Genomic DNA, 24,590 nt, shown 5'->3' with positions numbered 1-24,590 from the left:
TGTCACTCTTGATTTCCAGCATCTACAGAATCTCTTGTATTTGCAATTAGGCTGCTTTAATTTGACTCACACATGTTCCCTTTCCATTTAGAAGGCAGCCAGTCAGCCCATTAAGTCTATGCCAACTCTTTGTACAATCCCACTCCCCCACTTGAAACCTTGTAATCCATTCTCTCACATAAGCCCATTTTCCAGTCACCATGTACACCATATATAGTGTTTAAATTATTCTATCTGGTTACTAATATTGGGAAAAAGCGCACTCATTTGCAGTGCAATCAACTTCAGAGATGCAGTCTTTCTTGTTCAGAGAAGATTTTAGTTTTGATTTACGCCAGGGGTAACGCATGGACTTGCCAGAGGTAGCAACATAGACTAACTCCTTTGTATCAAATACATTTGTCCAAAATAAACACAAACATGCCCAAAAGTAGTCACTTTAATGATCACATTGCAGTGTTTATGTAACTCAAAAGAAGTGAAATTAGATAACTATTTCTACTGAAATCTGCAAACTGTAATCGGCTTTGAACTCACAAGGTGCAGCAATGAAAAACAACTTCTCTGTTAGAATAGTGTTCAAATGGTCTTTGGGTGGTGGGGTGGAGATACGTCTCTACCAAAGGAGACACAAGGCACTCCTTCCCTCTGTTAGTATGCAGGTCACCCTTGAGCAAGGTGAAGCATCTGGTTATCCCACCGATCAGGGTCACGTGAAACCATGGGAGCAAATGGTGGATGGTCATATGAGCAGCTGGTGCACATCACAAATCATGGTTATGTGACCTCTGACGCCAGGCAGACAACATATGAAGAGTATTGATATTGGCTGGGGTCATCCGTTTTATAAAGATGCTGCCCAGAAGACGGCAATGGCAAACCACTTCTGCAGAAAAGTTTGCCAAGAATAATCATGGTCATATGACATGGCACATAATGATGCTGATGATAACAGCTGTTCTGGAAATCAATCATCATATCTGGATAGACATTTCACAACACGTACAGGTACAGTGATATATTTATTTTTTATTTTGTTTATTTAGAGATGCAGTGTTCAAGCCACGCTGCCCACCAGTGTAATCATGGGACAATTTACAATGACCAATTAACCTACAACCAGTACATCTTTGGACTGTGGGAGGAAACCAGAGCACTTGAAGCAAAATCATACACACACAGGAAGAAACGTACAAACTTGCTTACAGAGGATGCCGGAGTTGAACTCCAAAGCCCCAAGCTATAATAGTATTGCGTGAGCTGCTACACTACCATGGCGCTCAAAATTTCAGAATGGGGCCTGGGCTAAGCTTTCAAGCATAGATTGCAAACCCAAGTTCCTGGAGCCATATGGTAGCAGCACTAACTGGTGGCTACACCACTACCACTCTTATTTACAAGATTTTTACGTGTCTTGACAGCATGAGCACAGAGAAGATGTTTTCTCTTGCAGGATAATCTAGGTTACCTAATTAGGTCAGAGATGAGGTAAAATGCTTTTTCCTAACAAAGTCATTGGTTTTTGTAATTCTTCCTCAAAGGGCAGTGAAAGCAATATATTCAGAATATTGATAAAGCATAAATAGATCAATAGATGGACAAATAGAAACCCTTGGAGGATAGACATACAGAACTGCAGTTACAATTTGATCAGCCATGAATGTAGAAGCAAGCTTTAGAGCTAAAAAGCAGAAATCCCTCACCCATTACCTCAGAGATCCAGGTACGATACTGACCTCCAGCACTTTGAGATTGACATATTCTTACTATTCATTGAATGAATGAAACATCCCCCAACAACTCCTGAGAATCTCTGGCCAATGTCCAGTTAAACATGGGGAAGGAACATTCAGGATGTAATTTAGACTGAGGCCATGCTTCAGAAACACGCAGAAGAATGCTCCAGACACAGGGCACACCTCGCCAACAGCTCAGCGCCGTAACAGTGACCACATGCTCCAAAGTCTGCAGTTCCCACACTGTCCTTATTAGCCATCCCAGAACCAACAAAACCAAAGTAGAAGTAATTCACTATCATTTCAGAGGGCCTACCTGGGTACATGTCAAAAATGACCTTTCTTCTCTATTAGTTTCTCATGGACTTGTGCCTCCAAGCAATCTGTTCTACCCAGTAACCATTGAATAGGAGTTCTGAGATGGACTGGCCCCCATGACAAAGTTTCCCATCTATTGAATCACATGGCTTACCAGTTTCCAACCAAATCATTTATAATGCACTTAGCCTTAAGGATGATAATAATCTTCTTTAATGATTATTGAAGGAAAAAGTCATGAGTATTAGTTGTTCCCAGCTGGCAAATCAAAATCAGGCCTGGAGTTAAACTGATTCATGTGAACAAGCTGCATACCACAGTAATCCTATATGCTCTCTCAAACCTATGGTCTTCATTTCAAAAGCTTTATTTTAATTCTCTCAGCATCTTAACTGAATATGAGCATAAATGGTATCTTCCTGCCAGCCTCATTAGCCTGACCAACAGTTTTTTACTGATTCCCAGAAGCACATGCCAACTGTGATTCTCAAAAATCTCCAATGTCACTTCATTTCAAAAGTTTCAACACAAATTTGTTTGTTGACTCAACAGCATCTCACATGTCACTCATTTATCGTCACATTTTACCATATTTCTCTGTTTTAAGTCGTTCCCCAGAAACTTGATCATATTACCCTCAGAATATTTTCCACACATTCAATGCAGAGTGAGAAAGGTTGATTCAAGTTGTATCAATCAAGATCTCTGGTGTATCGGCATGTCCATTGTCTGCCATCTGCTGTATTTTTACAATCTGTTCACTATTTTCTTCATACTGGATCACTGCTCTCTTATTTCATCAAGTAAAATTATTACTATACTCATTGCCAATATAACGCCTATGGAGTTTTTGTATTACTGCTGGCATTAGCAAATAAACAGGACTATAAATAAAATGCTTTTTATCAAAGGTCATAATTCTCTATTAAAATGTCTTTGATTTTAAAGTTATACTTCCTAATTCTGGATCCCATGTATTAAGAGTCATATCATGTGATACAAATGAGCTTTTAAATATTCCCTAAATACATAAGCGTACATTAAGAACATAGCAACAAATTTATCTCTAGTCCTACAACAAACAAATGGATAATGGCCAGATTATCCATTCCAGCAATGTTAAATGAGGGGAAAATATTCACCAGTAATACTGCAAAGAGGGTCCCTGCCCATTCAAAAGAATGGTTAAGATTTTTAACATCTATCAGAGTGGGCATCTGTCACCATAACTTTCTGACAATGAATCACAAGAGTGGCATTAGAACCACAACTAAGCCACAGTTGATAGTTTAAGAATGAGTGAGTGAGGCTTCCATCAGTCAGGGTTGACCATGGATGTTGTGTCCCAGGTGTCTAGATACGCAAGCCTGGGTAATATGATATGGAGATCAACCTGTTGCCCAGGTAGCAAGCTATCCCTCTCCACACATCTGATGAACCCAAAGGAACGACAGAGACCAATACAGTTTGATACCAGCAGCATTGCAGGAGTTGCCAGTCAGTGATGAACTCAACGTAGGACTGCTTTAGGGACTCCAGCTCTGGATTTTTCCTTTGGGGTTTACTCCCGGAGCCCTTCCCATGAGTGGGTATAGCCACAAGGAAGCAGAGGTTTGATATCAGAGTTTTTCTTCTCCTAGATAAGCTGCCAACCACGGGTGATGAGCCCCTTCTGCCCCAAGCAACTGGTTTTAAGGCGCCAGTAACCCGCCTTTGCCCCTTCTCCTGTCAGTAGAAACGGATCTACTGGGCTTAGAAGATAAGGCACACGTGAAGGCCAGGAGCTGGACTTGGTTGTCAGAGGCTATTTGAGGTGCATGCCTTTGGGAGCATTTAACAGGTAGTGGGAGCTTGTCCCCATTACCACCCTGGCTTTCACAACTTTAAGGAGAAGTTTAAGAGAAACAATACAATTCTAGCATTACATACAACCAAAAAGAAACAGGATAGATACAGTTACTGCAGAGCAAGCTTGGTATTGGGAACTACCAAATATCAATTAAAAGCCTCTAACACTGACATTAAAATGCATTTCTCTTTCACGCAGATTAAAAAGGATCTATTTTTAATGTTTAAGATGAATAAAATACTTGATAGGGTAGGTATACAGAAATATCTGCTGCTGCTTTGTCCAGAATAAGGAGGCAAAATGTATAAACCAAAACAGCCATTTCAGCAATGATATCAGGAAGCATTTGCACAAAAGTTAATCGCAACGTTTGAAATCTTACTCTCTCAAAAATCATCTGAAACTAGGATCAACCGAAATTTTCAAAGTTAAAACTGATAAATTTTCATTAAGGAGAAGGATATTCATCAACATCATTGTGTACTGTGTCATATGATGTGGGCGACCATGGTCTTCCAGCTGTCTTTAGTCTGAGAAGTTCTAATAAGCTCTTCAAAAGCTTTGCCTGTCCATCCCTTGATGCAACTCATGAATGTCATGCGCTGTCGACTGCAACTTTTTCTTCCATCAATTTTTCCCATCACTGCAAGATGTTTGAACTTCTCTTTCCTCAGTACATCCCAGAAATTCTATCTGCCGTTTCCTAATTAATGATATCAACTCTCTTCTTATTGCAGCTTTTCACAATACTTCCTCATTTGTTACTCTGGCCTTCCATGATATTTTCATCATTAATCTCAAAACCAAATTTATGCAGCTTTGAGACTTCCCTCATTTTGCTCTGATATTGTCCAACATTCGCTTCCATATGTTAGAATGGAATGAGTGTAGCACTGCAACACTCTGAGTTTTCATAACCATACCAATAGGTGGGCATGTGGCCAAGTGGTTAAGGCATTGAACTAGTGACCTGAAGGTCTTGAGTTCGAGCCCCAGCCGAGGTAACGTGTTGTGTCCTTGAGCAAGGCACTTAATCACACATCGCTCTGCGACGACACTGGTGCCAAGCTGTATGGGTCCTAATGCCCTCCCCTTGGACAACATTGGTGTCGTGGAGAGGGGAGACTTGCAGCATGGGCAACTGCTGGTCTTCCATACAACCTTGCCCAGGCCTGCATCCTGGAGAGTGAAGACTTTCCAGGTGCAGATCCATGGTTTCGCAAGACTAACGGATGCCTTTAGAAATTATGGGTACGAGACAGGATATTATGATTTGCAAAGCCAGGGTAAGTTTAGAAATAAGTGAATTGCAGAACAGTTAATCACATACTGAAATGTGAAATAAACACAACTAGCTTCTGATGGTGTCCATCTGAGGATCTAGGGGCTTAAATACAAATATTTGAAATTAAAGCAATTACAGGCCATATGGTCACTCAAGACTGTTCTGTTATTCAGTAAGATCAAGATGATCAGAGCATGACCTCAGTTTCACTTTTCTACCTGTTTCCTAAAACCTTGACCTCTACGAATCTAAAATCTGTCAATGACGAAACAACAGAAACCTGTACTTTCAGTGTTGATATTTCATTTGGAGAGAAAAATTGAAGAACTGCAAGATAGTAAAATGCTGTTGCCCTCATCAAAAAGAGGACACTGTTAAACCAGAAATTTTGATACCCACTGATTTAATTCTATCGATAAATTACTTAAGTCTGTAAACATAGGATCAAATTGCTAAGTTTTTAAAAAATGATGACTTCATTTAAAAATTTGTCAGAACAAATATGCAAAAGCCAGATTATTACTGATGAACAGAGAAATGGGTAGAACATGGAACAGGTGTTTTGTATAGTTTTCTGAAATCGTATTTCATAAATTACAGTAGCAAAGACTTCGAAAATGAGTACATGGCAAAATGATTAAAGACTTGGGTAGAGTGCAGAAAGAAAAGGAAAACAGTAGTAGCAGCTTTGCAGATTAAAAACAAAATACAGTGCCTAGCCTATTTTACAGCTACCTATATATTCATCATATAAAAACAACCACGAAAAAGGAGACTAATATTTATATTAGTCAATGACTCCAAAATGGAAAACTGTTATAAAGAGCTGTGGAAAACTAGAAGAGAATCTAGATGTAGTCTGAGATATGGAGGTATCAATTAAATGTAGAAAAATATTAAGTAAATTGCAAAACTTTAACCAGAATAGAAAAAAAAACAGTTGGTATACAAGCACGCACATCATTTGAAGACAGCTGCCAAATGGCTTAAGACAACACAAAATGGGCAAACTAAATGCTGAATTAATGCATAATGTCTTGTTTTCATAAAAAAACAATTACACCAACAATTATCCACAGATCTACCTTCATAAGCAGGATATTGCGTTTCTCCATGCGTCGAGCATTTGCTTCCTGTTGCTCACGCTTCTTCTGTTCAGACAAAAGCTGGGTCTGCAAATTCAAAACATCATCCTGAAGCTGCCGCAGAGTTTTTTCCAACATTCGAGCACTGTAACACAACAAACATTATTAGGAATGCACCCCAGAAAGGGCAAAAAGCATGAAGAGAGTTCCACACAATATTACATTTATCATTTCTTCCAATGAAGAGGAAAACTAGGAACAGTTCGAGACAGAAAATTTCAGAGAATCAAACCTTGGGACCATTGACTTTGATCCATATAATTTTTAAAGTTCCAGATTTACTCAATGTTTCCACGTTTTAAGTCACATCTTCCTTACACACTAAGTTTCAAAAAGCTCAAATAAGAACAAAGAGTAAATATTTTGGTCTCTGCAGTACAACTCCTCAACAGCCATTTATAAAACATAATTGACAGAAGCCCCAGAAAACTTTACAGATTGATCACCATGAATCAATCAATGAGAAAAGATGTGAGCTCATATAATACAAAACAAAATTGATTAGGTTTTCACAGAATAAGCTGCTGGAAGTCACCTATTTCATCTTCACCAGTTCTCAGCAATGATGGTCTCAATTCAAATGGACATAAATGTTAACAACTACAGGGTTTAAAAAAAATATCAGCAGATTTTTCATCAAGGTGAAACAACAATGGAAGTTCTTCATTTCTTGATTTTTTTTCCTGTGGCAATGAATTATTCTTAAAATTGAAGACTTTCAGTTATCCAGGATAATGCAAAAATATGGATAAATATAGATAACTATAAATATGGATAATAAAGGATAAAAAAAATCCATAAATGTTCAGCGTATTTGGATTTGTTTATTAAAATACTCAGTCATGCTCTCGTGTTTCACAGAGGGGAAGAAGCTGTTCCTAAATCATTGCGTGTGTGCCTTCAGGCTCTTGTACCTCCTCCGTGATGGGAACAATGAGAAGAGGGCATCTCCTGGGTGGTGGAGGTCCTTAATAATGGATTCCACCTTTTTAAGGCTTCACTCTTTGAAGATGCCCTAGATGCTTGGGCGGAATTGGGCGAGGCGAGGAAGGTTTGGTATTCATTTTTTGTTGTTATTTGAGGAGAGGGGCAGTATGAGTGTGAGGGCAGTTTATTGTTCTTGGTGCCGGATGTGGGAGACCCTGGAGTCTCCAAGCCTCCCGGACGTCCACATCAGTGCCAGGTGCGCCGAGATGCAGCTCCTAAGGGACCGCATTAGGGAACTGGAGCTGTAGCTCGATGACCTTCGTCTGGTCAGGGAGAGTGAGGAGTTGATAGAGAGGAGTTACAGGCAGGTGGTCACACCGGGTCCACGGGAGGCAGACCAGTGGGTCACGGTTAAGAGTCAGGTAATAGAGAGTATCCTGGTGGCTGTGCCCCTTGACAATAGGTACTCCTGTTTGAGTACTGTTGGGGGGGGACAGCTTACCTGGGGGAAGCGACAGTGGCCGTGCCTCCGGCACAGAGTCCGGCCCTGTAGCTCAGAAGGGTAGGGAAAGGAAGAGGAGGGCAGTTGTAATAGGGGACTCGATAGTAAGGGGGTCAGATAGGTGATTCTCGGGACTCAGTCCAGAGACCCGGATGGTAGTTTGCCTCCCTGGTGCCAGGGTCCGGGATGTTTCCGATCGTGTCCAAGATATCCTGAAATGGGAGGGTGAGGAGCCAGAGGTCATGGTACATATAGGTACCAATGACATAGGTAGAAAAAGGGAAGAGGTCCTGAAAGGAGAATATAGGGAGCTAGGAAGGGAGTTGAGAAAAAGGACCGCAAAGGTAGTAATCTCGGGATTACTGCCTGTGCCACGCGACAGTGAGAGTAGGAATGCAATGAGGTGGAGGATAAATGCGTGGCTGAAGGATTGGAGCAGGGGGCAGGGATTCAAGTTTTTGGATCATTGGGACCTCTTTTGGCGCAGGCGTGACCTGTACAAAAAGGACGGGTTACACTTGAATCCTAGGGGGACCAATATCCTGGCGGGGAGATTAGCGAGGGCTACTGAGGTGACTTTAAACTAGAATGGTTGGGGGGTGGGAATCAAATTAAAGAGGCTAGGCGAGAGGAGGTTAGTTCACAACAGGGGGATGGGAACCAGTGCAGAGAGACAGAGGGGTGTAAAATGAGGTTAGAAGCAAAAAGTAGTAAGGTGAAAAGTAAAAGTGGCAGGCCGACAAATCCAGGGCAAGAATCAAAAAGGGCCACTTTTCAACATAATTGTATAAGGGCTAACAGAGTTGTAAAGGCGCGCCTGAAGGCTTTGTGTGTCAATGGAAGGAGCATTCGTAGCAAGGTGGATGAATTAAAAGTGCAGATTGTTATTAATGAACATGATATAGTTGGGATCACAGAGACATGGCTCCAGGGTGACCAAGGATGGGAGCTCAACATTCAGGGATATTCAATATTCAGGAGGGATAGACATGAAAGAAAAGGAGGTGGGGTGGCATTGCTGGTTAGAGAGGAGGTTAATGCAATAGAAAGGAAGGACATAAGCCGGGAAGATGTGGAATTGATATGGGTAGAGCTGCATAACACTAAGGGGCAGAAAACACTGGTGGGAGTTGTGTACAGGCCACCTAACAGTAGTAGTGAGGTTGGGGATGGTATTAGACAGGAAATTAGAAATGTGTGCAATAAAGGAACAGCAGTTATAATGGGTGACTTCAGTCTACATGTAGATTGGGTGAACCAAATTGGTAAGGGTGCTGAGGAAGAGGTTTTCTTGGAATGTATGCGGGATGGTTTTTTGAACCAACATGTCGAGGAACCAACTAGAGAGCAGGCTATTCTAGACTGGGTATTGAGCAAAGAGGAAGGGTTAATTAGCAATCTTGTCGTGAGAGGCCCCTTGGGTAAGAGTGACCACAATATGGTGGAATTCTACATTAAGATGGAGAGTGACATAGTTAATTCAGAAACAAAGGTTCTGAACTTAAAGAAGGGTAACTTTGAAGGTATGAGACGTGAATTAGCTAAGATAGACTGGCAAATGACACTTAAAGGGTTGACGGTGGATATGCAATGGCAAGCATTTAAAGATCGCATGGATGAACTACAACAATTGTTCATCCCAGTTTGGCAAAAGAATAAATCAAGGAAGGTAGTGCACCCGTGGCTGACAAGGGAAATTAAGGATAGTATCAATTCCAAAGAAGAAGCATACAAATTAGCCAGAAAAAGTGGCTTACCTGAGGACTGGGAGAAATTCAGAGTTCAGCAGAGGAGGAAAAAGGGCTTAATTAGGAAGGGAAAAAAAGATTATGAGAGAAAACTGGCAGGGAACATAAAAACTGACTGTAAAAGCTTTCATAGATATGTGAAAAGAAAAAGATTGGTTAAGACAAATCTAGGTCCCCTACAGATAGAAACAGGTGAATTGATTATGTGGAGCAAGGACATGGCAGACCAATTGAATAATTACCTTGGTTCTGTCTTCACTAAGGAGGACATAAATAATCTTCCAGAAATAGTAGGGCACAGAGGGTCCAGTGAGATAAAGGAACTGAGGGAAATACATGTTAGTAGGGAAGTGGTGTTAGGTAAATTGAAGGGATTAAAGGCAGATAAATCCCCAGGGCCGGATGGTCTGCATCCCAGAGTGCTTAAGGAAGTAGCCCAAGAAATAGTGGATGCATTAATGATAATTTTTCAAAACTCTTTAGATTCTGGACTAGTTCCTGAGGATTCGAGGGTGGCTAATGTAACCCCACGTTTTAAAAAAGGATGGAGAGAGAAACCAGGGAATTATAGACCGGTTAGCATAACATCGGTGGTGGGGAAACTGCTAGAGTCAGTTATCAAAGATGTGATAACAGCACACTTGGAAAGCGGTGAAATCATCGGACAAAGTCAGCATGGATTTGTGAAAGTAAAATCATGTCTGACGAATCTCATAGAATTTTTTGAGGATGTAACTAGTAGAGTGGATAGGGGAGAACCAGTGGATGTGGTATATTTGGATTTTCAAAAGGCTTTTGACAAGGTCCCACACAGGAGATTAGTGTGCAAACTTAAAGCACACGGTATTGGGGGTAAGGTATTGATGTGGATAGAGAATTGGTTGGCAGACAGGAAGCAAAGAGTGGGAATAAACGGGACCTTTTCAGAATGGCAGACAATGACTAGTGGGGTACCGCAAGGCTCGGTGCTGGGACCCCAGTTGTTTACAATATATATTAATGACTTGGATGAGGGAATTAAATGCAGCATCTCCAAGTTTGCGGATGACACGAAGCTGGGCAGCAGTGTTAGCTGTGAGGAGGATGCTAAGAGGATGCAGGGTGACTTGGATAGGTTAGTTGAGTGGGCAAATTCATTGCAGATGCAATTTAATGTGGATAAATGTGAAGTTATCCACTTTGGTGGCAAAAACAGGAAAACAGATTATTATCTGAATGGTGGCCGATTAGGAAAAGGGGAGGTGCAACGAGACCTGGGTGTCATTATACACCAGTCATTGAAAGTGGGCATGCAGGTACAGCAGGCGGTGAAAAAGGCGAATGCTATGCTGGCATTTATAGCAAGAGGATTCGAGTACAGGAGCAGCGAGGTACTACTGCAGTTGTACAAGGCCTTGGTGAGACCACACCTAGAGTTTTGTGTGCAGTTTTGGTCCCCTAATCTGAGGAAAGACATCCTTGCCATAGAGGGAGTACAAAGAAGGTTCACCAGATTGATTCCTGGGATGGCAGGACTTTCATATGATGAAAGACTGGATCAACTAGGCTTATACTCGTTGGAATTTAGAAGATTGAGGGGGGATCTGATTGAAACGTATAAAATCCTAAAGGGATTGGACAGGCTAGATACAGGAAGATTGTTCCCGATGTTGGGGAAGTCCAGAACGAGGGGTCACAGTTTGAGGATAAAGGGGAAGCCTTTTAGGACCGAGATGAGGAAAAACTTCTTCACACAGAGAGTGGTGAATCTGTGGAATTCTCTGCCACAGGAAACAGTTGAGGCCAGTTCATTGGCTATATTTAAGAGGGAGTTAGATATGGCCCTTGTGGCTAAAGGGATCAGGGCGTATGGAGGGAAGGCTGGTGCAGGGTTCTGAGTTGGATGATCAGCCATGATCAGACTGAATGGCGGTGCAGGCTCGAAGGGCCGAATGGCCTACTCCTGCACCTATTTTCTATGTTTCTATGTTTCTATGCTACAGGCCATATTGTTACAAAATTCTGCCCAGCCAGCTATTAAAGATTTTTCTTCATTCAAGTTAACTCTGAAAATATCTTTCTTGATTATCTTACAAGCATGCTCGACTACACTGTTCTCCATATCTTGACCACCTAATAATTCACATCCTAGTAAACGTAGCAGGGAACTATGTTGAAAAATAAATGTGCTAGCTTTTCTAAAATTGACTCCTTTTACCTTAGGCCACAAACTTATCAATCACACCGTGTGTACTATTGACTGATGCAAGAAGACCGCATGAGCATGAGAAGGGACAGTGTCCACAAGAACAGGAAATCTAATTTTTGGCAATCTCTTCATTCACATTTTGGTCAAAATACTCAGAGAAAATCTTAGATTCATCCACAATGATGTGTAGCTGAAATAATCTACTGGCATATTAATGGCTTCAATTTTTTTTTTGGAAATCAGCATGGAATTTTCACTTCACAGAGTGAATTTTGTTGCATTTGTAATGTCAGTTCCTTTAATATATTTGCAGCTTGGAACGCACCATTTGGTCTTAAATGCCGAGGAATTTGTCATAAGAATTTCCAATTTCATTTGCATTGTAAATTTGTTCTGGAAGCCTTAAAGAGATAACTTTTTAACGTGAAATCTGAGGGTTTTTAAAAAACCTTTTGAAGAGCATATGTTCATAAACCTCACATTGGTAATCTATAAACGGGCGAATCCAGACATCCTGCCCTGCAGAAACTCATTTCAGGGAGGTAGCACCCCCTCCCCCTCCCACAACCCCATATCCCCCCCCCCGTTGACCTCCAAGGGCGTAGGTAATACTTTGTTTAGTGATTTCATCTAATCTGTAAACCAAGTTGGGTATATGCAGCAAATGTGACATTAAAATATGTACTTATACATTATATTATCATGCTTATTCTATCACAACATTCAGCAAGTCTACAGGGAGTTTGGCCTCATCACGTAGGACATCAGTAGCATAGCTCCTTGGCAGCTAGCCAGCTAGTTTAAATCAGGGGTCCCCAACCTTTTTTGGATCGCGGACGGGTTTAATATTGACAATATTCTTAAAGACCAGCTGACCCGGGGGTGGGGGAGGGGGTTAGGTGCTAAACGCGACCGGAATATAGATGATAAATCAACTATAAGTCACTTGTAAGTGGCTAATACACTCGATTTCATTTCTAAAGGGGTTTATCTAACGAATTTAATATTAAACACACAGCGCATATTTTCCTCGCATGAATGTAGTGATAAGTCAATTATAACAGTGGTCCCAAACCTCCGGGCCGCGAAGAATGCAGTGATACAGCAGTAGCCAGAACACACCCAGCACATCTTTAAGAAAAAAGCCGAAATAATCAAGCTAATTGATTAGGTGCCACCCGGTACGTAAATGTCAGCCCAGATCAGAGGCAACACAATCTGCAATCGTCTCTGACCTGGGCTGACATTTACGTGCCAGGCGGCACCTAATTAATTAGCTTGTTTATTTCAGCTTTTTTCTTAAAGATGTGCTGGGGATGGGCCGGCTACCGCGGCATTCTCCGCGGATCGGTATCGGTTCGCAGCCCAGAGGTTGGAGACCACTGCACCACCCCATCCTCCAACGACTCAGCCTAACATACCATCATCAGTGTGCTCGCTGTCTTCCCGATTCCCGTAAGCAATACTACACTGTACATACATTATTTCTACTTTATATAGGCTGTGTATTTTTATGCGTTATTTGGTATGATTTGGCAGCTTCATAGCTTAAAGGTTACTGGAGAGAGCGTTTCTGTCGAAAGCGCTTGCGTGAGATTTTCGCTACGGTGAACAGTGCGGCAATGATTGTGGAAAAGTATTTCTACTTTATATAGGCTGTGTTTTTATCATATCATTCCTGCTTTTAGATTAGATTATTAGATTATGAGGACATGCAGTCCTCTTTTATTGTCATTTAGTAATGCATGCATTAAGAAATGATACAATGTTCCTCCAGTATGATATCACAGAAACACAAGACAAACCAAGACTGAAAAACTGACAAAAACCACATAATTATAACATATAGTTACAATAGTGCAAAAGCAATACCATAATTTGATAAAGAACAGACCACGGGCACGGTAAAAAAAAAAGTCTCAAAGTCTCTCGAAAGTCCCATCATCTCATGCAGATGGTAGAAGGAAGAAAAACTCTCCCTGCCATGAACCTCCAGCGCCGCAAACTTGCCGATGAAGCACTCTGGAAGCACCTGATCACAGCCGACTCTTGAGTCCGTCCAAAAACTTCGAGCCTCCGACCAGCCCTCCAACACCGAGCACCATCTCTGCCGAGTGCTTCAACCCCGGCCCCGGCCGCCAAGCAATAGGCAAGACTTGGGGCCTTCCCCTCCAGAGATTCTTGATCGCACAGTAGCAGCAGCAGCGAAGCGGGCATTTCAGAAGTTTCTTCATATGTTCCTCCATGCTTCTCACGTCTGTCTCCATCAAATCAGGATTGTGCATGGTACCTACTCAACAAATACCGATATCATTCCGGAGCGGTCGCGCGTGCTGCAATGTTCTCCTTACCTCCCATGTATGTTACTATATGTTACTGTTATTTTAGGTTTTATGTGTTATTTGGCATGATTTGGTAGGTTATTTTTTGGGTCTGCGAATGCTGACAAATTTTTCCCATATTAATAAATGGTAATTGCCTCTTCGCTTTACGACATTCCGGCTTACGAACCATTTCAATGGAACGCTCTACCTTCCGATGGCGGGGGAAACCTGTATCTAATCGCTAATTATGTGGCAGCAACTCAATACATAAAAGTATGCAGTGATGGTCAAGATGTTCAGTTGTTGTTCAGACCAAACATCAGAATGGCAAAGAAATGTGATCTAAGTGACTTTGACCATGGAATACTTGTTGGCGCCAGATGGGGTGGTTTGAATATCTCAGAAACTGTTGATCTCTTGGAATTTTCACCCACAACGTCTCTAGAGTTTACAGAGATTGGTGTGAAAAACGAAAAACATCCAATGAGTGGCAGTTCTGCAGACAAAAACTTGTTAATGAGAGAGATCAGAGGAGAATGGTCATACTGATTCAAGCTGACAGGAAGGTGACAGCAACCACACATTACAACAATAGTGTGCAGAAGAGCATCTCTGAACACACAACACATGAAACCTTGACATGGATGGGCTACAGCAGCAGAAAACCATGAACATACACTCAGTGATTACTTTATTAGATACAGGAGTGTTGGATTAGACTGTATAATTGTTATTTTCCGTGTACTTTAACAATTTATGCCTGCTTGTATTTTATATATCTACCTATATCCATGTAACTGTTTAGTATGTTTCCTAGTGGTCATGGTATGTACATACAATTGTTCAGTGTGTCCCCTATTTTTAAGATATTTATATTAATCTGGAAGCATCCTCATGCTCCATTATTTGAATGGGGACTTTCTGGTTGGTTAACTCTTAGCTACAAATGTGAATTGAATGCGTCTTATCCATGGGGCATAAGAAGGGCTGAACACGTTAGCCGCCATCTTTACTACTTTTCACTTCCCCTACTAAACCTCTGTTTCTCCCTGCTTCCAATTCTCTCTGTCCTGTTAGCGCTTAATAAAATGACCATGAAGCAACAAGCTTTGTGCCATTTTCTTGACTTCCATTAGAGCCTTGGATCAAATATCAGAATCCAACAGGAGGTACTTAATAAAGTGGCCACAAAGTGTATATGTGAGCAATAAATTTCATATTTAAGGTATTAAGATATTCACTCTCCAATGAAGAATGCAGTTATGGAATTTAGGGCTTAGATGCTTATTTAGCTCCCAGTTTGGGTGCTAAGTGATAAATGCCTTTGAGACAATTCTCATCCAAATACAGTCAGATTAACAGTCAATTAAATTAAGAAAATGTTTGCCTTATAAACCGTCCCATACAATTAGTTTCTCTCCAGAATGGAAAAAAAACTTGCAGCTTCAATCAGCTCCTGATCGCACTGGCTAGAAACATCTGTAGCTCACACAAATAACTGAAGAGTCAAGAAAGTTCTAATAATATCACTTCCACATGCAACTTTACCAGTTCTAACACCTCCCTCTTGCAGCAAGCAAAATGTCTCTTCCCTAGGGGTAAACAGGAAGCCCACCAGTTCTATGAAGCCGTCTATGCAATATATTGACCAACTTTTTTTTTCTTACAACAGTGGTACAATTTCTCTCAATACTTCTGTACCACCCAGCGTAAGCACTTACTGCAATCAGAAGGCCCGAATGGCATCTTTCATAAATATTATTCTGTACCAAAAGGTAAAAGCGATACAAGTCAGCTGAGAGATAGCTTTCCTATTAAGCTATCTCCTTATAGTCATAGTCATACTTTATTGATCCCAGGGGGAAATTAGTTTTTGTTACAGCGGTACCATAAATAATAAATAGTCATAGAACCATAAATAGTTAAATAGTAATATGTAAGTTATGCCAGTAAATTATGAAATAAGTCCAGGACCAGCCTATCGGCACAGGGTGTCTCACAGGGAGGAGTTGTAAAGTTTGATGGCCACAGGCAGGAATGACTTCCTATGACGCTCTGTGCTGCATCTGGGAGGAATGAGTCTCTGGCTGAATGTACTCCTGTGCCCACCCAGTACATTATGTAGTGGATGGGAGACATTGACCAAGATGGCATGCAACTTAAGACAGCATCCTCTTTTCACACACCACCGTGAGAGAGTCCAGTTCCATCCCCACAACATCACTGGCCTTACGAATAAGTTTGTTGATTCTGTTGGTGTCTGCTACCCTCAGCCTGCTGCCCCAGCACACAACAGCAAACATGTTAGCACTGGCCACCACAGACTCGTAGAACATCCTCAGCATCGTCTGGCAGATGTTAAAGGGCCTCAGTCTCCTCAGGAAGTAGAGACGGCTCTGACCCTTCTTGTAGACAGCCTCAGTGTTCTTTGACCAGTCCAGTTTATTGTCAATTTGTATCCCCAGGTATTTGTAATCCTCCACCATGTCCACACTGACCCCCTGGATGGAAACAGGGGTCACCAGTACCTTAGCTCTCCTCAGGTCTACCACCAGCTCCTTAGTCTTTTTCACATTAAGCTGCAGATAATTCTGCTCACACCATGTGACAAAGTTTCCTACAGTAGCCCTGTACTCAGCCTCATCTCCCTTACTGATGCATCCAACTATGGCAGAGCCATCCGAAAACTTCTGAAGATGACAAGACTCTGTGCAGTAGTTGAAGTCAGAGGTGTAAATGGTGAAGAGACAGGGAGACAAGACAGTCTCCCTTATGGTATGATGACATCCAATTCACATAAGCTCATTTGCCAAAATGTCATATTGATCCATTGGTAAAATATCCAGAATAAAGGCAAATGGAATTGAATTACTAATAGTGTGAGTTGGTGTACATTGAGAAAACTAATAAGGCTAGAATATACACAATAAATGACAAGACCCTATAAAGTATCGGGAAGTAGGCAGACATTGGTGAAAATGCCTATGGCTCCCTGAGGTACAAGTTAAGAAGTTGTCTTTAATTGCCAGGGCATGGAATATAAGAATAAGAATATCATACCATAAACCATAAGAATAGGAGCAGAATTGGGCCATTCAAGCCATCAGGACTGCTCCACCATTTGATGATGGCTAATTTTATTTTCCTTCTCAACCCCATTCTCTTGCTTTCTCCCCATATAGCTCGAGTACCTTGTGCAACTCTGGTCCAGACACCGTAGCACAGTTAAGATTACACTGGATATCATGAAGTGAGGATTCAAAGGATGTTTTCTCTATGAAGCATTTCAGCTATGAAGAGAAACTGAATAGTGTTGACCTTGCTTTGTTCAGGGCAGAGAAGACTAAGGGATGATCTGATTAAGGTATATGAAATCTGAGGAGTAGATAGTGGTAAACGTCTTCATCTTAGCTAAGGTGTATTTAACTAGAAGGCATACGTTTAAGGTATGGAAAAAAGGTATTGTAAGTATTTGAAGAAGTTTGTTTTTACTTAAACAGTGATTGGAATTTAGAAGGCATTGCTTAAAGAGGTGACACAGGCAATCACTCACATATTTAAGATGTAAGAATATGTAAAATACTGACACATAAAGCTAGGGCAGTGCTAGAAAATGGAACTACTATAGACAGCAACTTGATGACTGGCAGAGAAGTCTAAAGAGTCTGTTCTGCCTGAGAGACTCTATAGAATCTTATGATGAAACTTTTAATAGAGCTTATTCCATTCTTCCACATCATTGCAACTATAAAATGTTGAAGCTCCAATCTTCAACACAGCACTTCAAACTACAAATTCTGAATGCACATGTTGTGGTGCATTTTCATTCATGCAATAGAGCACATAGAACGTTCATATAAACGCCTAAACCTACCAGATGTTTATATTCCTGCTTTGGATTTATAAATTACAATACAGCTCAAAGAATAACCCATTAGCGTAAATCAAACATCACTATGCATCAAGGAAGAAATAAGATCAAATAGAATAGAATTGTTTGTTATCATGGTAGGATTAACAAAACAATGATTAACCTCTCAGTTGCAGTTTGCCCATCCTTGTGCTGCTGCTCAGTGAGGCAGTGGGGGGAGGGGGGATACACTAATCTATAGCAAGCAAATAATAAATGATTGGAAAAGTCAGCGAAATTTGGGTAGATTGGGTCTCCGGCAGTAGTATCAGAATCAAAGTGCAAACAAAATAAAATACAGAAGCCATGCATCAAAATAATGAAAATGAAGAGAAGGGTCTGAAATAGCAAATCAAACTAAATATGAGTAGGGGAAACAAAATTGTGAAACCACTTCGATCAGGAAACATCTATGCAAAGATTAAAGAGATAAAAGGGATTAGCTGTGTTCTTCACATTCATCAAATCACACAGTAAAATCCATGGCTCTGCATCAATGACCAACAAGCACAATCCTTGGCAAACCCAAGCCCCAAGAATACAAGAAGCAAAGTCATAACAAGCCTTCAGAGGAAGCCTAATTTAGTGTTAATAAACAGTTGCAAAATATTGAAAAATGTACAGCTTTAGTTCCAGTATACTAAAAGTTTTAGAAACATACGAGGCAAGTCATGAATGCTAGTCTCATTGCAACAAAAGACTGATTAAAATAAAACACTGAATGGAAAATAGGCAAACAAAGACTGGATCTTAACAAACAAACTAGAGATATTTGAGATGGCAATATCTCAAAGTGACAAGGCGAAAAGAATAAATATGATCTTCATGTCATGCAAGAGAATTCAACTAATTCTATTGAACAGTTCATATCCCAGACACTTTTAATATGCATGACTCAATTCAACGATGAGCAATGCATTTCGCAACTAACCTATCTAAGGGGAGTGCCTCAAGTACTTTAATAGCTTCCTGCATGTTTAAAATGCACTACCATATTTCATCCGAAGACGATCCATTAAAACAAAACACCTTACAAAAAGGCTTATTCGTGATAATGTATAATTAATGAGCATTTTCTCATTTTAATCTATAACAATCTTAAAAGACAGGCGAATAAGTGGAATTGTAATTCATAGAAATTCTGATAAGGATAATCATCATAATATATGCATTATTTGGCAAATAATTTATGCACTTATTTCTAGCAAAATGCATAAACAGTTGACTGACTGACGTAGCCTTTTATTAAGAAGGATGTAGTTTACCTTCAAGAATGAAATATACTGATTTGATATCCTCACAATGCTATTTCGTTAAATTTATCTTTAATAACATGTCACATTTCCTATATCTGAAGATTTTCCTCCTCACACAACCTCTGCACCATCTGAAGTAGAAATCAGAACCAAACCACAATACTTATTCCAAACAATCAGAACAGTATTTGTAGTTACTTAAAATAAAAATATGCACTGAGTAACATAACTAAAAAATAATAAACTGGATCATCCATGCATAGACAAGCTATTCAAGAGAGCCAGTCACCTACCGCAGCTGAACCTCCCACTGAGAAGACAACTCCCAGATAATAAGCAAGGCTCAGTGTAACAACAGAGTGTCTCTCAGCTCATGATAGGCCCAGCCTCATAATACCTTTAGCAGGTGATAATCCCCACTCCAATCTGACTGCCAAACCCATCCCTTAATCTGATTTATTTGGAATGTCTTCGATTTTGACAACTTTCAAAAACACTCACTGAAAACAAAACATAAAATTTTAAATTTTAATTTTTAAAAGTCCAATTGAAAATAAATACATTTAGATTGGTACTGGTTTATTACTGCCACATGTACCAAGATACAGTGAAAAGGAACAGATCAAAATCATTACACAGTACACAGAGGTGGAAAAAGGTAAAACAATAACAATGCAGACTAAAGCCACAGATAAAGTGTAGTGCAGACAAACAATTAAGTGCAAGATCATAACAGGGTAGATTGTCAGGTGAAGAATTCATGTTATCCTACAAGAGGACCGCTCAAAAGTCTGATAACAGTTGAATAGGTGTCCTTGATCCTGGTGGTACTTGCTTTCCCGCTTTTGCATCTCAGCAAAAATACCTTCAATCCACCTTTCTGCCCAGAGGCATTTCTTCCTATTGAGATAATTCCAGTGGGTTCAGCAGGAAGATTTCCCAGTCTGATTCTCAGAAATCTACCCACCTCACTGAATTCCTCAGAGCCCAGTAGTGAAATGCAGCTACCCAAATGGGCAAATGGATGGCAGAATTTATTGCCTGCACTCAAGAGTCCGAACTTCTACCAGTGAGGTAAGGAAAAGAATTGCCACCATTTAGGCAGAAGATGGTTCCTACAATTTAAGAATATAACACTTTCAATTACTTAAACTAATAAGAACATAAGAAAATAAGAAATAGGAGAACGAGTAGGCCACCTTACCCATCGAGCCTGCTCATTCAATGATATCGTGACTGATCTGGTCACTCCACCTACCTGCCTTTCCCCCGCAAGCTTTAATGTATCAAACTCTTGAATGGTCCCCTTGCACCATAAACAACTGAGAACATTCTAACTGGTTACAGCGCTGTCTGGTATGGAGGGGACACTGCACAGATTGGGAAAAAGCTGCAGAGGGTTGTAAAACTACGTCAGCTCCATCGTAGGCACTAACCAACCAACCATCAAGACATCTTCAAAATATGCTGTCTCGTAAAGGACTCATCCATTAGGGACCCCCACTACCCAGGACATGCCCTCCTCTCATTACTACCATCTGACGTGAGGTACAGGATCCTGAAGACTGAATGTTTTAAGGACAGATTTACCCTGACATCAGATTTCTGAACAGACAATGAACCCGCTATTTTGGCTCTTTCTGCACCACTTATTTAATTTATTTAATATACACCCAGTACCTCATAAGGTGACCATTGAGTGTATTTTCATGGTCCTCGGTTGCTATCACCCATCCACTTCACGTTTGACAAGAGATACTCTTCTGTACTCTAATGTTCTAATGCGTGGTTATTTTAGTTACTGCCGTATTCCTGTCAGCTTGAATCAGTATGGTCTATCTCCTCTCACCTCTCTCATTATCAAGGTGTTTCCACCCATTGAGCTGCCTCTCAATGGATGTTTTTTGTTTATCACCCCATTCTCTGTAAACTCTAGAGACAGAGCAACAATTATTCCATGTCTCTTTGATCACATTTCTTTCCCATTCTGATAATTGGACTGAACAACAACTGCACCTCTTAACTATATCTGCATGCTTTCAGGCATTACATTGCTGCCACATGATTGGGTGGTATACAGACGTACCTTATAAAGTGGACACTGAGTGATTATTTCTTATTTAAGTTTATATATGTTTCATATTTAAGTTTGCTGTTGAGACCACTGGTTTGGGCTAAATCAAAGGCAGTCACAAATCTGCATAGAGGAAGGGAGATTCAAAATCTGGTTGAATGGTGCCACAACAACAACATCTCACTCAACACCAACAACACCAAAGAGCTGGTTGTTGACTACAGGAGGGAGAAACCGGGACTCCAAGAGCCAGCCCTCATTAGGGGATCAGAGGTGGACAGGGTCAGTAACTTTAAATTCCTCAGTATTATTATATCAGAGACTCTGTCATGGAACCAGCACCTACACTGGCAAGCAAAAGTTTGGGCACCCCGGTCAAAATTTCTGTTACAGTGAATAGTTAAGTGAGTAGAAGCTAAACTTATCTCCAAAAGTCATAAAGTTAAAGATGAAACATTCTTTGCAACATTTTAAGCAAGATTAGTTATTATTTTTGTTTTGTACAATTTTAGAGTGAAACAAAGGAAAGGAGCACCATGCAAAAGTTTGGGCACCCCAAGAGATTTGAGCTCTCAGATAACTTTTATTAAGGTCTCCGGTGATGTAAATTTCAAAGCTTTATAAATACCCTGACTCCTCAAACCTTGTCCCAACAATCAGCAGCCATGGGCTCCTCTAAGCAGCTGCCTAGCACTCTGAAAATTAAAGAAATGATGCCCACAAAGCAGGAGAAGGCTATAAGAAGATAGCAAATCGTTTTCAGGTAGCAGTTTCCTCAGTTCATAATGTAATTAAGAAATAGCGGTTAGCAGGAACGGTGGAGGTCAAGTTGAGGTCTGGAAGACCAAGAAAACTTTCCAAGAGAACTGCTCGTAGGATTGCTAGAAAGGCAAATCAAAACCCCCGTTAGAATCTACAAAAGACCCTCGGGAAGATTTAGCAGACTTTGGAGTGGTGGTGCACTGTTCTACTGTGCAGCGACACCTGCACAAATATGACCTTCATGGAAGAGTCAGCAGAAGAAAACCTTTCCTGCGTCCTCAACACAAAATTCAGCGTCAGAAGTTTGCAAAGGAACATCTAAACAAGCCTGATGCATTTTGGAAACAAGTCCTCTGGACTGGTGAAGTTAAAGTACAACTTTTTGGCTGCAATGAGCAAAGGTATGTTTGGAGAAAAAAGGGTGCAGAATTTCATGAAAAGAACACCTCTCCAACTGTAAAGCACGGAGTGGATCGATCATGCTTTGGGCTTGTGTTGCAGCCACTGGCACAGAGAACATTTCACTGGTAGAGGGAAGAATTAATTCAATAAAATACAGGTTTCCCCCGCCATCCCAAGGTACAGCATTCCTATGAAACAGTTTGTAAGCCAGAATGTCGTAAAGCGAAGAAGCAAATACCATTAATTTATATGGGAAAAATTTGTGAGTGTTCGCAGACCCAAAAATAACCTACCAAATCATGCCAAATAACACATAAAACCTAAAACAACAGTAACATATAGTAAAAGCAGGAATGATATGATAAATGCACAGCCTATATAAAGTAGAAATACTTCTCTACAACGATTGCCTGCACAGATCTCCGTAGCGAAAATCTCACGCAAGCGCTCTTGGCAGAAAATCTCACGCAAGCGCTGTTGGGTTGCCAAACCAGCAGAAATGGATCACTCAGTTGGAGTCTGGATTACTGGAACTAAGGAAGTTTTATTAAAGAAATAAGCAACACAGTACTCTAATCAAAAGGATAATAAATACAACAGTTCAGCAATGATAAACACACATGTACACAGAACTAGGATAATAGGATCAATCAAGCTCTATCATCGTCTAGGGGTAAATGACCAGTTTCAAAGTGACGCAAAGTTCAGTTCAATTGAGTTCAGTTCAGTTCACAGTAATCACTGCCGTGTCGGTGGACGGTGGACGGGGGGGGGAGGAGGAGAGAGAGGGCAAAAGCGAATGAATATTCAAAACGGCTTCCACACAGACCTTCAATATTCCTCGCAGTCAGCTTTCGGGCGAGCCCTTTGTAATGTCTTCTGAGGTCACCGACTGTGACCCCTCCATTCCAGATACGATCGTTCCTCTGCAGTGAACCTGGCACCTGGGCAAGGGCGGACACACACCGGGTTCCCGCCGATCGTACCTTTCCACCCTGTGCGTCTATGGCTTGGACCCGCGACCAGCCCTCCAAAACTCCCACTGACTTGTGGGAGGCGCACTGCTTCCAGGGTCTCGTTACCTCGTGGTGTCGTGTGTGTCCTGCCTTAGCAAACCTGTCCCTTTTTATCCCCCTGCTGGGGTATCGCCTGTTCATCACACTTCAAACAGTTCAGGGTTCAAAAAGGAGCCGATCTTGACAGTTCTCAGACCGGTGTCTCCTTCCGTTAAACTCTCTTGTCTCTTCATTAACATTTCCAAATGCTGCTCCATTGTCTTCCTTCTCTCTCCTTCTCCTGAAGACAGGTGGCAGATCAACTGTTGATCCCACTGGTGCCAGCACAGGACAGTTAACATCTTAGTCTATGTGTACTTTTTGTAACCCTCTTTCGTCAGATGGCATAAGCACGCTCTCCAGTAAACTTTAAACTATGAAGCTGCCAAATCTACCAAATAACACATAAAAATATACAGCCTATATAAAGTAGAAATAATGTACGTACAGTGTTCACCAGCAACTTTGATGTGTGTTGTATGTACAGTGTAGTATCACTTACCGGAATTGGGAAAACAGCGCCGAGCACACTGATGATAGTGTGTTAGACTGAGTCGTCGCAGGCTGGGTGGTGCAGTGGCCCCCACCCTCTGGGCCGCCGACTTGATACATTGCCGCGAAGAACGCAGCGGTAGCCAGGAGGCACACAGCATATCTTTAAGAAAAGAGCCGAAATAAACATGCTAATTAATTAGGTGCTGCCTGGCACGTAAATGTCGGTGCAGATCAGAGGCGATTGCTGGGGGTTGGGGTGGTGGGACACAGGGGTGTCATCTCATCGTCAATCAGGGCAGGCAGCTCATCTTCTCCTATGACGCCCGCCTCGATGTCGGAGGTCGAGGTTCGTCGTCTGCTGTGGCTGATGTGGAAGGCTTGCTTGACTGCTGAGCCTCGCACATTTTTCTATCATACAGTTCTTTGTAAGCACTCAAACCATCCTGCAAATATCCCCTAAACCTACGTACCCTTTCAAAATTAAAGTCGTACTTTATCATTGCAGCGAAAATCTCACGCAGTTGCTTCACTTTCGCTACTGCATTCCGTTTCAATTGTTATCCTTTCCTATTCCAATTGCGTCAGCTCTTCATCTATCAGTTCTTGGTCATGGG

The 24,590-nt window shown here is 41.2% G+C and overlaps 1 protein-coding gene across 2 annotated transcripts in view; it reads right to left on the bottom strand.

The window, feature by feature from the left end:
• The window catches only part of mad1l1 (mitotic arrest deficient 1 like 1), a 1,178,242-nt gene that overhangs the window by 898,723 nt on the left and 254,929 nt on the right, over positions 1-24,590 (bottom strand). For both annotated transcript variants that reach the window (XM_063058642.1, XM_063058644.1), the window contains exon 11: positions 6,274-6,418. In XM_063058642.1, the coding sequence (XP_062914712.1) occupies positions 6,274-6,418 (145 nt within the window). The remainder of the gene's footprint in view (positions 1-6,273; positions 6,419-24,590) is intronic.

This window comes from Mobula hypostoma, chromosome 9 (genome assembly GCF_963921235.1).
Source record: "Mobula hypostoma chromosome 9, sMobHyp1.1, whole genome shotgun sequence".
NCBI lineage: Eukaryota > Metazoa > Chordata > Chondrichthyes > Myliobatiformes > Myliobatidae > Mobula > Mobula hypostoma.
This window is presented reverse-complemented; position numbering and strand designations above follow the sequence as displayed.